The sequence below is a fragment of the Numenius arquata genome, chromosome 1 (genome assembly GCF_964106895.1).
Source record: "Numenius arquata chromosome 1, bNumArq3.hap1.1, whole genome shotgun sequence".
In the NCBI taxonomy this organism is placed as follows: domain Eukaryota; kingdom Metazoa; phylum Chordata; class Aves; order Charadriiformes; family Scolopacidae; genus Numenius; species Numenius arquata.
Window position 1 is genome coordinate 130,416,280 of NC_133576.1, and position 14,974 is coordinate 130,431,253.

Sequence of the window (14,974 nt, forward strand, 5' to 3'; positions counted from 1 at the left end):
TGACACTTCAGCAATCTCACTTGGCAGCACTTTACCCATCTCCAAACCCAGCTGTGTATCCAACAGGCTCACTGCCCTAATTCCTTCAAGAGCAAAGCCCACTGTTGATAAGGTTGAAGTCTTTACTCATTACTTCCATGCGTGTGTTCTTGAAAGTGGTGATCTCTTGGACAACCTAATGGAGTGACTTTTTTCTGTACTGTGCTCACCAGCACTTTGGTATCACTTTCTACAAACAAGTGATAAACCCCAGAGAACTATCTATGTTCCTCAGTCACTATTTCATTACCATTGTCATAAGTCATTGTTTTAATGGTTTCTTCATTTTTCTCATTGACACAAGGAGAGGACAAGAAGAAAAAAAAGATACAATATGCTGGCTTCACCACCTTCCTGGAGGTAGATACACTCCAGACTGGACTGAGTGAAACCTAAAGGAGAAGTTATACGTCTTCCCTAGTAAAGATACTTATTTCCTATGCACCTGCCTTATGAGCGCACATGGTAAGGGTTTGGGATTTGGTTTTTTTTGGAAATATCAAAATATTTGGAAATATCAAAACTCATTGAGACCAAACCTTGCTGGGAAATAACAGTTTTGTCATAGATTTCTTTGAAACCCAAGATAAAACTTTCCACCAGAAGCTGAAAGAAAATGGCACTCCTTCCCCCAGTTCACCAGGTTCCCCGGCTGATCACCAGGCAGATGACGGGCCACAGTTTGCTCCCCTGTACTTCTTGGTGGAGAAGGTTGGGGTTAGGGAGCAGACCTCCTAGTGAGAAGGACAAACAGCTTCCCTCGAGTCCCTTCTGCTGCAGCTCTTCCACTTCGTCAGAGGTGAATAATTAGCTCCCCACACCAAGAACCAGACTGATTAGAGGCTTGATTAAACTCTCTCCAAATAAACACAAATGCACTAATCAAACAACTACAGAATCCTTCTCATAAATCTTGGTCCAAATAATATTTAACTCTCTACAACTGTTTAAAAACCACAACCAAATTCAACCACAATTGACCTGTATAACCTGGCTGTATAAATTTATCTGTGGGAGAACGTGAAGTCTTATCCTGGCTCCCTGAATTAGGCTTTCAACATCCATTTTTTCCTCATAACCACCTAAGTACTAAAGCTTCAAATATAGAGAAAAAGAACAGAAAACCAGGGTCATCATTCAAATCTCTCCACCCCCAAACTAGTTGGATGGGTTTTTTTGGAACTGACAGATAAACAGACTGTTCTGCGTTCTGCTGTGAGGCTATGAGCCCTGCAGAAGCTGTAACACATCTGCAACTGCAGGCATCCTGTGCTCAAATCTGAGAAAATGCTTTGAAAAAAGTAGCACACTGCTTATTATTTTTCTAGGTTGCATTACTGAATGCTATTAAATCTGCTATTAGATATGGGAAAATATTCTCCCAAACTACACTTCCTGCAAAATCTCATCTGCCATTGACCCTTCTTCTTTTAATTATCTCCAGCTTGGGAAGAACTGGCAGTCAGAGAGGGCATCAGTGTGGGTTTGCTGCCTTTTGGCACTCCTCTGCCAGGTCACGGTGAGGATGTTATGCTTCTGTCTGTATCCACAGTGCAGGTTTTTGTTTATTCCCAGAAGGCCCCTGGGGTGCCCACGCTGCACAGAACTCAGGGAATATCCCCATCCTTGGATTTATTCAAAAGCTGTCTGGACACAGTCCTAGATAACCTGCTGCAGGTGGCCCTGCTTGAGCAGGGTGGTTGGACAAAACAACCTTCCAGAGGTTCCCTGCAACCTCAAGCATTCTGTCACTGTGTGAGCCCTGCAGCGTGACACCTCTGAATACACAAGGCCAGGAGACACGTTTCTATGCTTCACCTCGGACTTGCCACCATCCACAACCCTGTGGTCCCCATCTTCAGCCCACAGTGAGGGACCTTCCTGACTCATTTGCTGTTTGCACATGCCACAAAAATGGGGGAGGGGAACACAGGGTCATTCCTGATCGGAAGAGGACCATGAACTGAGACAAATACAAGGCACGGACAATGTCAAAGAATGGGGCAGCTGGCAAAGGAGGACTCCCTGGCTGGGCAAGCGAGCGGGTGTGGGCCTTTGCTGTTTGACTGCTATTCAAGGAAGAATCAGATCAGTCTGAATTGTGTTTCTGAGAAACTATTAGATTTGTCTAGCCAGACCATGACCTGGGCACCAGCTGGCTCCTTGCAGGCTGCATGTCACCAGCGCTCCTGTCCAATGCACTTGTATGGGCCCTGGGGCTGGAGAAGGGGCACAGGGGTTGAGGCACAGCTGAGGACAGGGCAGGGAGGTCTAAGCACTGCAGGGAACAATTTGCAACCAAATAAAGGCCACTCCTGTCAATTTTTTCTCTGCCTTCGTGCCTTTGTTTTCCTGAACACTGGCTGTGTGCAATGCAAGGTGCTGGCTCCAAGACAACCTAGTCCGTATAGACTGGTTGGTTGTGTAGGGAATGGGGAAGGACTTCCACGAGCAGGTACCAGCCATGGGTTTGGCCGTGGGATAAAGGAGAGGCTGAAAGGCAGTGGTGGCACGCAGGACAGGGGTGGCTGACAAGGTCATTCCCATTCTGAGTGAAATTCCAACTCCATCTTCATCATAAACCCAGAGAAAAATCAATAGGTCAGTGAAATCACTAAACTGACTACAAATGTGGACGGAACTGCCAGTGCCCCACTGGTGATGAAGAGGACTGCAGAAGGACAGATGATACACTGCTCATATTAGTACAGTAAGTGCTTCTGCCTGTGGTAGACTACACCATCAATCAGCACGGAAATGCGCCTGAGCGTGGAGTTCGTTTGCAAGGCAAAGCAGCTGGAACTCAGGCAGGACTCAACCATGACTTAAAGTGCTGCTGAGCTGGGACCATGTTGTCATTCATTCTTGCATTCTGCAAGCGAGGCCACAACACACTATGCACGCAGAAAACACAAGCAGCCCTGGAAATGAGTATGCACCTGCAGCTTAGGTAGTAATTTGGGCTCCAGGTTTATTTTGATATTTATCAATTTCTTAATGTCACGCTTGCCACAAAGTCCCACGTAGGTTTTCTCAGTGTTGCTGCTCTAGCATGACCCTAATTCCTTTGAAATGGGCTGATACTGTAGTTGTCTGATGGCTTTGCTCAGATAATTACCTCTCAGAATTCACTCCAACTCTTCTTCTGCCTTAATTTGAACAGAATGGAGTAATTTGGCACTTTGATTTGAAGACAGTGGGAGGTGGAGAATCCACGCCTCCCTGTGAACTTCTCTAAAAACCTGTAAACCCAGCATTTCTCTTTCATTTCTTAGTTTGCAGATTTCCAAACCATAAGGTGGTGAGTTAGCAGGAAATAGCATCCTGTGGAAATTTTAAGAATTTCCAATGGAAGCAGAATGGGAAAAAGAAGTGTCTTATATTAAAGTTACTAATATGTTTTAATAAAGGGACATGTGTATACTCTCTTCCTTCAAGCAATCTTTTGATTTAAGATGCCTACCTACATGGAGAGGTGATGTAAAATGAATTTGCATGCAACTAGATTTAAGTGCTTGATAGCTGAAGTAATTTTCTTCTGCTGAATACTGTGAAGAAGAATCACATCTCTCCTTCAGTGTGTCCAGCTGGTACAGCTAGTTTCTAAGCATCTATACAAATTACAAATACATTAAACAACAATTTATGTTCCAGTCCTGAAATTTCCCAGGATATTATGAGTTTAGGAACTTTACGAGATATCAAAGGCACAAAGCAGATATAACACTATTTTCCCATTAACTGGAAATCACCGTAATTATCCAACAGTGTCTGACTGCAATATTTTCAGTTTTATATTAAATTGTGTTTAATTGCAGACCACAGGTTCAATTCTCTTAAGTTTTATTTCAATGGCCTATCCTTACAGTACGTGGCTCTTTAAAGCCCAAAGCAGAAGAACCGGCAAATTTTAACACTGATTGTAAGGTGTTTCCTGAATGTTAAAACTTGATTTGGATGATGATTACTGGCTCCACTGATGTTTTCTGGATAATGCTCCACAAAACCTTACAGAAATAGCCCATCAAGAATATCAATAATACATTTTTTCTTTGTGCTGGGAACATTACACTACCTGAACTCATTCTTTATGCAGCAATAAGGAATCGGTGATTTTAGTATGGACTAATAGAGCAGTAATTAATATAAAAACCAATTTTAGAGACCAGAATCACTTTTTTATGATACAGTGTCTTGTTTGATTTTCAGATCTAATCATTAAGGAAGTACATAGCCCCTTCTCATTCATCACATGCATTCCTCCCTTTAACTTATCTAATTTCAGAAGCAAGATGTAGCAATTAGCTCACGGGTTTCTTTTTCATTGCTAACTATCTTATTATTTAAAGTTGGTGCTAGCAAGAACTTTTATTGACAACTTTTTATTCTAATTCTTTCTGTCTCTTCTCTCTCCTTGAATTTCATCTCACCTATGAGAAAAATGGTAATTAAGACAACAGTGGAAAACAATCTTCAGATTGTTCAGTAGTTTACTACCAGTAATTGCCTTTTCACTGCAGGACAGTATCATCATTTTAATTGTTATTTTTGAAATAAAGTATATAATGCCGCTTTTCATAGACACATTAATGAACGCTTACTGCTCCTTTACTGATTCCTGTATATTTATATTATCAGCCTTAGTAACAATTGAGACTTCCAGCATGCCCTGTACTTCAAAAAAAAAAAAAAAAAAGATTTTAACATGAAATGTTTTTTCATTCTATGAAAGGTCTGCTTTTTATGTGAAGCTACTCAGGCCACAGTTTTTACAAAACATCTCCAAAACCACAGGAAGTGAAAATAAACTATGGGATTTATTTATTTAACAGAAGTGAAGGAGCTAAAAAAAAATATCTGATACTTGGTAGGTTTTACCACTGTGTTATGCAGAAAAAACCCTTTAAATATTTATAATTGGTCCCAGATTTCAAGGTTAAGGGCCTCATATAATAAACTATTACACTTTAAAAGAACGCACAGTTAAATAACCAGAACATTTATAATGTACATTCACAGTGTACAACAATAGTTTTACGCTATGCTAACCAGCTGGAACAAATGGGAGTTATAGTGGTATAAAACTCTAGAAAAGCTGTGATTAATCAGGTATAGGTCCCTATGGCACGTAACTATATTATTTGCATAAATAGGGGCATGGGTATTCAAAATCATCGCTCAAGAAAAGAGGTGAGACCACTGGAGGAAGAAAGCTTGAATTTACCCCCAAAACTACCATTTGTACCTAAACATACCTATCACTGATCAAGAGAATGAAAGACCACATGCTTCTGTGGCTGCTGCCACGCTCTTCTGTTTGTAACACCTTTACGCCAAGCTCAGCCACGAGCATTTTGATGTAAAGAAGAGAAAAAAATGGGGAAGATGCAGAAGTAAAAGGAGGAAAGAACGAGGAGAGGCAGCAGTAGAAAAATTAAGCTGTATTGCAATTCCACCAACCCACGGAGTTTTCCTGAATATCAATTATTGTTTGCAGCGTTACACACTTACCGACATCAGGATCCGTGGCTTGGACTCTTGTTAATAAAGCTTTAGTGGCTGTATTCTCATAGACACATGCGGTGTAGTGATCAGAGGAAAATACTGGTGGATTATCATTAACATCTTCTAAAATAAGATGGATTTCTGATTGGCAAAACCTGCCACCACCATCTGTAGCTCGGGCAACCAAGTTGTACGCAGGGATCTTCTCTCGGTCAAGAGGGGCCAAGGATTTCAGCTCACCTAAAATTGATTAAAAGCAACAGTCATCATTACTGCTGTAGCAACATCACTAATTCTATAGTGTGAGTATCTCAAAAACATGTATTTCACAGGAACAGGAAAGAGAAAAAAAATAATCAACCTTGCTTACTCCAATGAATAGGTTAAAAGCTCACAGCAGTGTCACTTCGCACTCCTCTCTACCCAACAAAGTGAGCTGCCAGTATGAGTGCAAGGAGGACAAGCCACTCATAGTGGCCTTCAACAGCCTACAAGTACACCCGTATGAACACCACTCTGTTTCTTCATGTCTGTCTTTCTGTTATTCCCAAGATTCATAGACTCCTAGACACAGAAACACATTCCTAATCTGATGACGGTAGTCATAAGGAACTCCAAAGTTTTCTAATGCTACCATACAAAAACAACATCAACATTCCCCTCTTCTCCCCACAAAGCAATCTCCTACCAGCTCTGAATTCCTGTAGATACCCCTGACATCTAGTTTGAAACAAACTTCTTATTCTCATACAGAGATTGGTATTACAATAGACATTAACAACAACAAAAAGCCAGCTTATTCAGCCTGTGAGAGCTTTACCCAGGATCCATTTTCCACTGCATAGATAAACTGCCAAACATTGCCACATCAGCAAATAGCCGCTTCTAGTCAGAAGATAAGGTTTGGGTTAATTTTGTAAAGGGTGTAATTTGCAGTTAAATGCAAAATTTGTTCTTGAAGAGGTCAATATTTCCTCTTCCCCACACCGCACAGATGTTCAAACACCTCTTCTTCCATCAGTAATGCTATGGCAATAGTGGGCGCTGCCTACTGCTAGTCAGGCGGAGGAGGCATTGCACAGGGATGGACTTAGTCTGTCATTATGGAAACCTAATTCCTAAGAATAACAGAGGGGTGGGATTTTATTCATGGGAAAATGATTTTATTTAGCTTCACTTCATAACAACCATAAAATTTAGATCTTAGCAGAGATCAGTATCTTTTTTCAGGCCAACTGCCAAATGTACAAGACCTTTGTAGCATTCCACTGTGCCCACAAATTCATTACTGATTCCTTTCTCCCCAAAATCTGTGTAAAAAAGGAATGTCTTTTTTACAGGGTCTAAATACCAATATAACTAGACCAAGGTGGAAGGAGGATCCTGTTGGCATCCAACAGTCCAAAGGTGAAGGATGACCCTGTTGGCATCTTCCCCTCTTCTGTATTGAGAAGACTCCAGGACAGGCACATGGAAGACAGGGAGGTGATCTGAGAAAGCAAGCATGGCCTCATCAAGGGTAAGTCCTGCCTGACCAACCTAGTGGCCTTCTATGATGGAGGGACTACATCAGTGGAAAGGGAAGAGCTATGGATGTCGTCTATCTGGACTTCTGTAAGGCCTTTGACATGATTCCCCACAGCATCTGTGTCTCTAAATTGGAGAGATATGGATTTGTTGGGTGGAATGTTCGGTGGCTGAGGAATTGGCTAGATGGTCGTCTCCAGAGGGTAGTGGTCAATGGCTCAATATCCAGATGGAGATCGATGACAAGTGGTGCCCCTTAGGGGTCTGTACTGAGACTGGTACCGTCTAGTATCTTCCTCAATGACATAATGGGATTGAGTACACCCTCAGCAAGTTTGCAGATGACATTAGGCTGAGTGGTGGGGTTGACACACCTGAGGGGTAAGATGCCATCCAGAGGGACCTGGACAAGCTTGAGAAGTGGGCCTGTGTGATCCTTATGAATTTCAACAAGGCCAAGTGCAAGGTCTGCACCTGGGTCTGGGCAATCCATGCTATCAATACTGTGGGATGAACGAATTGATAGCAGCCCTGAGGAGAAGGACTTGATGGTACTGGTGGATGAAAAGCTGGGCAAGAGCCAACAATGTGTGCTCGCAGCCCAGAAGGCCAATCATATGTTTCGTTGCATCAAAAGAAGTGTTGCCAGCAGGCCGAGGGAGGTGATTCTACCCCTCTACTCCGCTCTGGTGAGACCCCATCTGGAGTACTGCATCCAGCTCTGGAGTCCTCAGCACAGGAAGGACATGGACCTGTTGGAGCAGGTCCAGAGGAGGGCCACAAAAATCATCAGAGGGATGGAGCATCTCTCTTATGAGGAAAGGCTGAGAGAGTTGGGGTTGTTCAGCCTGGAGAAAAGAAGGCTCCGGGGAGACCTTATTGTGGTCTTTCAGTACTCAAAGGGGACTTAAAAGAAAGATCGGAAGAAACTTTTTAGCAGGGCCTGTTGTGATAGGACAAGGGGTAATGGTTTTAAACTAAAAAAGGAAGATTTAGACTAGATAGCAGAAATTTTTTTATGATGAGGGTGGTGAAACACTGGCACATGTTGTCCAGAGAGGTGGAAGATGCACCATCGCTGGAAACCTTCAAGGTCAGGTTGGACGGGGCTCTGAGCAACCTGATCTCATTGAAGATGTCCCTGCTCATTGCAGAGGGGTTGGACTCGATGACCTTTAAAGGTCCCTTCCAACCCAAACTATTCTGATTCTATGATTCTGTGATACATATCTGGCCTAACTTGAGGTCTGGCAGGGAAACAAAAGAGTCAGTGTCCACTGTTCTGATTATAACATTCAAACTGGCCAACAAAGAGGTCCTTCTTCCTCCTTCCTACAACCACCACTTCTGATGTGGTCATCCATGCCTGCCATTACTGAACAACTGGCTGATAACCAAGTGTAACCTAACTTTAGTTAAGGAAACTGGCACTCACTGATGCCAAGGGATTAAGAAAGATAGTCAGAAACATTCAGCTGTCATCTTACCATTTTCTGGATCTAAGAAAAATTTATTGTTCCCGGGACCATAGAGAGAATAGCGAATTTCACCGTTCGACCCAATGTCAGCATCTTTAGCACCGATTTTAAGAATGACTTTGTTTGATGGAATGTCTTCAGGAAACAGTGCTGTGTATGCAACCTAGAGACAAAACCAGAAATGTAAGTTATGCTGTAACAGTATTTTATAGTCTTTGCAAATTTTTTTTTTTTTAACTCCCTGTAGTGCATCTTTCTACATAGGAAACAATTTTTCTTTACATAACATATTCCTAGAAATGCAAATCACCATTAAGCTTTGAGGTGTCACAAAACAATGCCAAATTATTACACTCAACAGCGCTCCTCTTTTGTGTTAAATGTGGTCTCATTCTTTATTTTCCATGAAATGCACTGATGAAATGGAAACTTTGATGAGTGTGCTAACTAAGATAGCTGTTTTTATCAGCTCATCCAGCAGTTTTTGAGGGAGATACACTGTGATTCCCCAGAGTGGTGCCTGCAATGACAGTGGTCCAGCAGTGATAATGTAATGATAGGAATTATATATATGAGTATATACATACAGGTCTATGTTTATAAAAGATTCTGTGAGCAGATTCCATTAAGGAACTCGGTTTCACTGTGCCTTTTCTTTCACACAGACCTTTCTATTGCAGTAAAATCAGTTCCCCACATTACCTTTCCACAGAATAAGAGACAGCTAGCACTGTGGAAGCTGTGGCCAGGCCACACTGCATGCATTACCAACAACATGAGAGCAAGTTACATTCTTCTGCCTTTTCCACTTGATTTCTGACATCTGCCACGTTCAGGAAGGCTGGAGTGAAACTAGACTGAAAACATTTCCACATTGTGGAAAACACATTTTTTGTGCAGGGGAGGAGTGGCTGCCCAGTGCCATCTCACAATGCTTCGTTTTTTCTAAAGCCAACTAAGGCCACTGTGAAGAAGAATCCTCTGCTACCTTTACTACACCATTATTCTTTCATCTGGGCTTCACAGGACTGTTTCATCCTACTCCTCTCCCAGATCACTTGAGATTCTTCAACTAAGACCGTAAGGATGAAAATGATCACTGCCTGTGACTACCTGCAAATAGCAGGGACACCCATAGGGAAACCATCGCTTTCAACACAATGGTTGATTGCCATGGGTGTTGCTAACTCACCTGTTCACAAACTGGATTATTATCATTAACATCAGTGACAGTCACTTCCACAGCAGCTTGGGTTACAAACAGGCCATCCGTGGCGGTGATGTTCAGATAATAAACGTCTTGCTCTTCTCGATCTAGAGGCCTTTTAACATAAACCTTCCACTCATTCTGAACCAGTCCCAGAGCAAACTTCCCTTTGGGATTCCCTCCTGCAATGAGACAAACAACACGCCATGGGCTGGGGCACCTCTTCAGAGCTCCCACTTAGTTTAAACACACAGATGTGTTGCAGAGGACCTGGACTAAGCAGTTGTCATTTGTTTTACAGTGATCAGTGCTTTCAAACTCGCAGACTCAGGAAATCTGTAATGAGATTACACTCCCTGTGTTTATTGCCCCCCGAATGCCTTGTATGAAAGTGAACCAATAACTTTCAGTGGAAACAAAATCCATTTAGCAGAGCTGAAGATGATCTCTTGTTTAGTTCCCCGTAAGGGCAATCAAATTCAAACTGTGAACAATCAATAGTCCTCTCAGGCTGGTACAATTGTCTTTCCACTTAGTCTCGGGAGAGGATGTAATACACCGTAGCTCTTGTTACCAAGACAATTTCATTAGCTGTTGATTATGCAATCAAGGACTGGAAGTGGGTTCTATTAAGGAATCCTCTAATGAAAGCTTTATCATACAGCTGCGCCGTTCTTCTGCTTATTAAAATTCTAGTTTTAAAAAAAGTTTACTTGACACAGGAAGACACATCAGTATTAAACAGTCCTAACAAGAGGTCATTTGAGGAGCAGTTGGAAGATAAGCAGTACAATTAGATCAAATGTATCTGAGGGTGAAAGCTGGTGAAAGGAGCACAGAAGATGAAGCAGAACAGCTTTTTATCATGCCATAACACTGACACTGAACCTGGCAATGTTGCTCTTCTACATCATTAAATTGCCTGGTGACAAAAGCAGACTGTGAGAGGGAAAGTTTTGGTCCACATCATCCTTAGGAAGGAAGGACATGACACACGCCGAAGGGTAAAATAATCAAGGTGGGCACAGTTGTTGTTAATGTTTCCAACAGTTATTTACTCTTTCATCTGAAATGGTAGAGTCCCCTGACTGCTCCGTGAAGAAACCACCTTCAGTCACCTTTCTCTGAGCTTGATCTCAGCCCCCTGTCTGACCAGACAGTAAAATCTTTTAAATCAGTGTTGTGGCTTAATGCCAGTAGGCAGCTAAACCCCACACAGCTCCTCACTCATTCCCCACCTAGAGAGAAGGCGGAAAGAATTGGAAGGGAAAAAGTGCAGAAACTCATGGGTTGAGATAAAGTCAGTTTAACGGGTAAAGCAAAAGCTGTGTGTGTAAGCAAAGCAAATTAAGGAATTAATGGCAGGTCTTCAGCCACCTCCAGGAAAGCAGGGCTCCATCATGTGTAACAGCTACCTGGGAAGACAAACGCCATCACTCTGAACATCCCCCCTTCCTCCTTCTTCCTCCAGCTTTGATTGCTGGGCATGATGCCATACAGTATGAGACATCCCTTTGGTCAATTTAGGTCAGCTGTCCCGGCTGTGTCCCCTCCCAACTCCTTGTGCACCCCCAGCCCACTCACTGGTGGGGTGGTATGAGAAGCACAAAAAGCCTTGGCTCTGTGTAAGCACTGCTCAGCAATAACTAAAACATCCCTGTGTTATCAACACTGTTTTGGTCACAAAACCAAAACACAGCCCCACACCAGCTGCTATGAAGAAAATTAACTCTACCCCAGACAAAACCAGTAAAGCCAACTACCCAGCGTCTGTGCCCAGTGTCTGACATAACTGTGCTCTGTAAAAACATATCTGCACTTATCTGCATAGAGCACTGTAGCTATAGCAAACTCATGTGCTCTAGAAACTGGGTGAGGACATAGAAAAAGGCATCATGCTGCTCCACTGGGTGAACTATAATTCCAGACAACCCACTACTAGCTCTTTCCCCACCATATTAAGCTTTATCCTGTGCTCTCCCATGCAGAAAGGCAATGAGAACTACTTTCCATGTTTCCATGTGGTATAAAAATACTAAGTGAATGTTTATTCTTTCTTTTAACAGGATCAAGAATGGGAACCATGCTGGTGTGCTTTTGTTTACAACTTATTCAGGGTCCTGAAACATGTCACAGGATTGGTCCAAGCTCAATGGCAAGACCAGGTTCTTAAAGCTTCCTCTCTAGTAGTTGTGTTGAATGTTTGAGTAAATTAGTATCTAAGAAAAAAATACAAAGCTGAATTTATTTGAGTTGTCTCTGCTGTCGAGTGATTAGGCGTCACTGTTGTTGCTTCTAGTGTCACAATTCTGTCAGTTCCCAGGAACCGTCTTAGCGGAAAAACAAGGCAGAAAAGATCTGAACTTGGAACTGAACTTAAAAGTAAGCAAAAAAGTCTAATGCACATTTGATACCTTCTTTCTGCATCAAAAAGCAAAAAAGAGGTCACAGGCTGTAATATGCCTTCTTCATTAGCTACCAATGACAAGGTAGACTGGTTTCTATTTAATATGAAAACTAAGTCAGTTGAGACAGGCTGGGCAAATCTTTCTTGTTAAGCATCGTCATTTGTGCTAGCTGTAACTGTGTCAAAAAAGCACGCTGTAATGAATAAGATTTCCAGAAAATTAGTCAGGTATGCATGATAATTATAAAAGACCCTCTAATCATACAGAGCACAAAACTGATATACTAAAACATAGATATTTTCTGTTGATAGAAAATCACCTTTTTAGATCACAAAACCAAGTGGATCTCAATTTTCCCACTGGCAGTGGGAAAATTTTCCATTTCTATTACAGTCTGGAACAATCATCAGAGGACTCAGTTGAACCTTGTTTAATCTGTTGTGTGATATAAACACATTTCTCCTAAAGAGGGTTACACAGTGTGTCAATGTGCACTACAGGCCAGATCTGAATACAATCCAAGGCAGTGAGAATCTGTCCATTGACTTGAGTCTTAATGTGACTTCAAAGAAGGTAGACCCCTGCTGACTGACATTAAATTCTCTCCATTCAGTTCAACACCAGCATAAAAAAGCTTAACTCTCCTTTATAAAAGGCTGTAATCTTGTCATAGTGAGTTTAATGTTGTAAACCATTAATAAAAATGGTCTTAAATATTCCTATTTAGCTTCATGATATCAATCAGTACTTTTCTGCATATTAGTCCTTTTGTAAAAGGAAATGATTAACTGTCCCAAGGAACTACGAAGCAATACACTCAAGGTATGGGTATCCCATTGCTAAGAAAAGAGGAGCGGTAAAATCTAATTAAAATCAGCTGGTGGCTTTTATGGCTGGCAGTAACACTAGCTTGGAGCAATTTTAAAATCACTGTTGCTTTGTTGTTGATGGAATGGCTTTTAAATCATACACAGGGATTTGGGGAGTATGTATAAAAAAATGTTCCTTGGGATCCCTTTTTTCCCTGGTTTACTGCACTGGAAAAGGATCAATTTAAACCACCAAGAAACCTGTGCAATAAGCAGCAAATGCATAACAGTTTATCTGCATGCCTTTCTCATTAGCACTACCTTTCTTTTTTTTTTTCTTCTCAGGACTGGCTACATGCTCTGTTGATGGAAGACAAAGGTGGAAGTTGTACTATAAAGTGTAACAGAAATAATGAGATGTAAACACTGAAATACCATCAAGGAAATATTCTTAAAAAATGGAAAGGCAAAAAAAAATCCACACTGTGGCCCAGGGAACCATTTTCTAGTACTTATACATATGTCTTGACGCAGATCTCATTCTGCAGTGATTAATTAACTTTTTCACTAATATATGTAAGCAGATTCAGTTTCCTAGGGGTGTTCTAATTAATTAGTTTTTCGCTCTGAATAATGTAGCTTTTCTAAACGGAAGCCTCCTGACTACATGCATTAATGGATTCCTTAAAATCTTTTGGCAGTTTTCTTATGTTCTACTTTGAATGTCACAACAGTGAAGTGCTAGCTACAAAAAACACTCCAGTAACTTTTTTAGAAAGGCTTTGAGGCTAAAAGAATCAGCATTATCTTTTATCTTTTGTTACTCAAAGTTTAAATAATGCTCTCCCTCCGTCCCTAGTCAGCAAATAGTACAAAGCCAAATCGAGCTCAAGTTTAAGAAAAGAAAGAAAACAGCCAGATACAAATGAAATACAGAGACACAGTGATCCAAAATAAACAAACCCTGACACACATCATTACTAAAGCACACACAGAGGGAATTATAACGGCTAAAAGGGAACTGAAAACTAGAAGCCAACGGTATCAGTTTTCACTGCAATGTCCCAATCTGGGACGGGGATCTGAATATTTACCAACTTCTTTATTTAGTTTCTCTCTTATATTTATGCATTTATTTAGATAGCTTCAATTCCCAATTAGAACTCTAGGCATTTGCACCACATAAAATCAATAGGTTTATCCCCCACCCCGAGTTTAAGATGCTGCATGTTTACTGAGCTGCCAAAATGATAAACCCAATCCTCTTAGCTTTAGTATCGTAAAATTGCAGAGACTGTTCTTCAGCCTGCAGCACAGGTCCTCCCCAAATACTGAAACATCCATTTCTTCAGAACTCTAGGATCTCAAATATAAAATAAAAACAAACAAAAAATGCCACTTTGCTCATACTGGGCAATCAACCTACCAAACAACGTACTGCGTGCAATGCCAGTTCTTTCTTCCCAAACACATTGCCCATCTTCCTTGTATTCAGCTGAACCAAGCTTAAAGACTATTCTCTGTCCTTACATTTACGTGCCTGATGGAGCCTAATTAACATCGCTGAGGAACACAAAACACTTTACTGTACCAAAGTCCTAGCAACTGACATTTTTCTGGTGGCTTTTATTAGTTTACCACAGTTAAACGTCAGTAATGTCTGGCTGGGTCTAGGCTGGCTGAACATCCTAGCCAAACATCAGCCAAGCCCTAGTTTTAGCCAAATTGCCTCAAATGATATAGGCAATGACCTCAAATGAGCCTTCAAAAGAAAACTACCGTGCTCCCTAAGTGCATTTGTGTCATTTGCACTTCCTATTGATTTTCTATTAAGATTTATACATAGTACTTTTCCTTTGTGAACATCTCCAGCTGTTACCAAACTACTAATAACAAAGGGTAAGTGCAAATTTTTTTCCTGCACCCTCAAATGCAAATGAAGGTGGATTTGAAAATGGCAACTACTTTCCAGAATATATATTTATCCATCAGAATGTATCT

The 14,974-nt window shown here is 41.4% G+C and overlaps 1 protein-coding gene across 2 annotated transcripts in view; it reads right to left on the reverse strand.

The window, feature by feature from the left end:
• FAT3 (FAT atypical cadherin 3) overlaps positions 1-14,974 on the reverse strand; it is a 334,054-nt gene that overhangs the window by 58,860 nt on the left and 260,220 nt on the right. For both annotated transcript variants that reach the window (XM_074152937.1, XM_074152928.1), the window contains exons 10-12: positions 9,742-9,938; positions 8,559-8,712; positions 5,551-5,784 (exon numbers count right to left, since the gene is read on the reverse strand). In XM_074152937.1, coding sequence (XP_074009038.1) covers positions 5,551-5,784; positions 8,559-8,712; positions 9,742-9,938 — 585 coding nt within the window. The remainder of the gene's footprint in view (positions 1-5,550; positions 5,785-8,558; positions 8,713-9,741; positions 9,939-14,974) is intronic.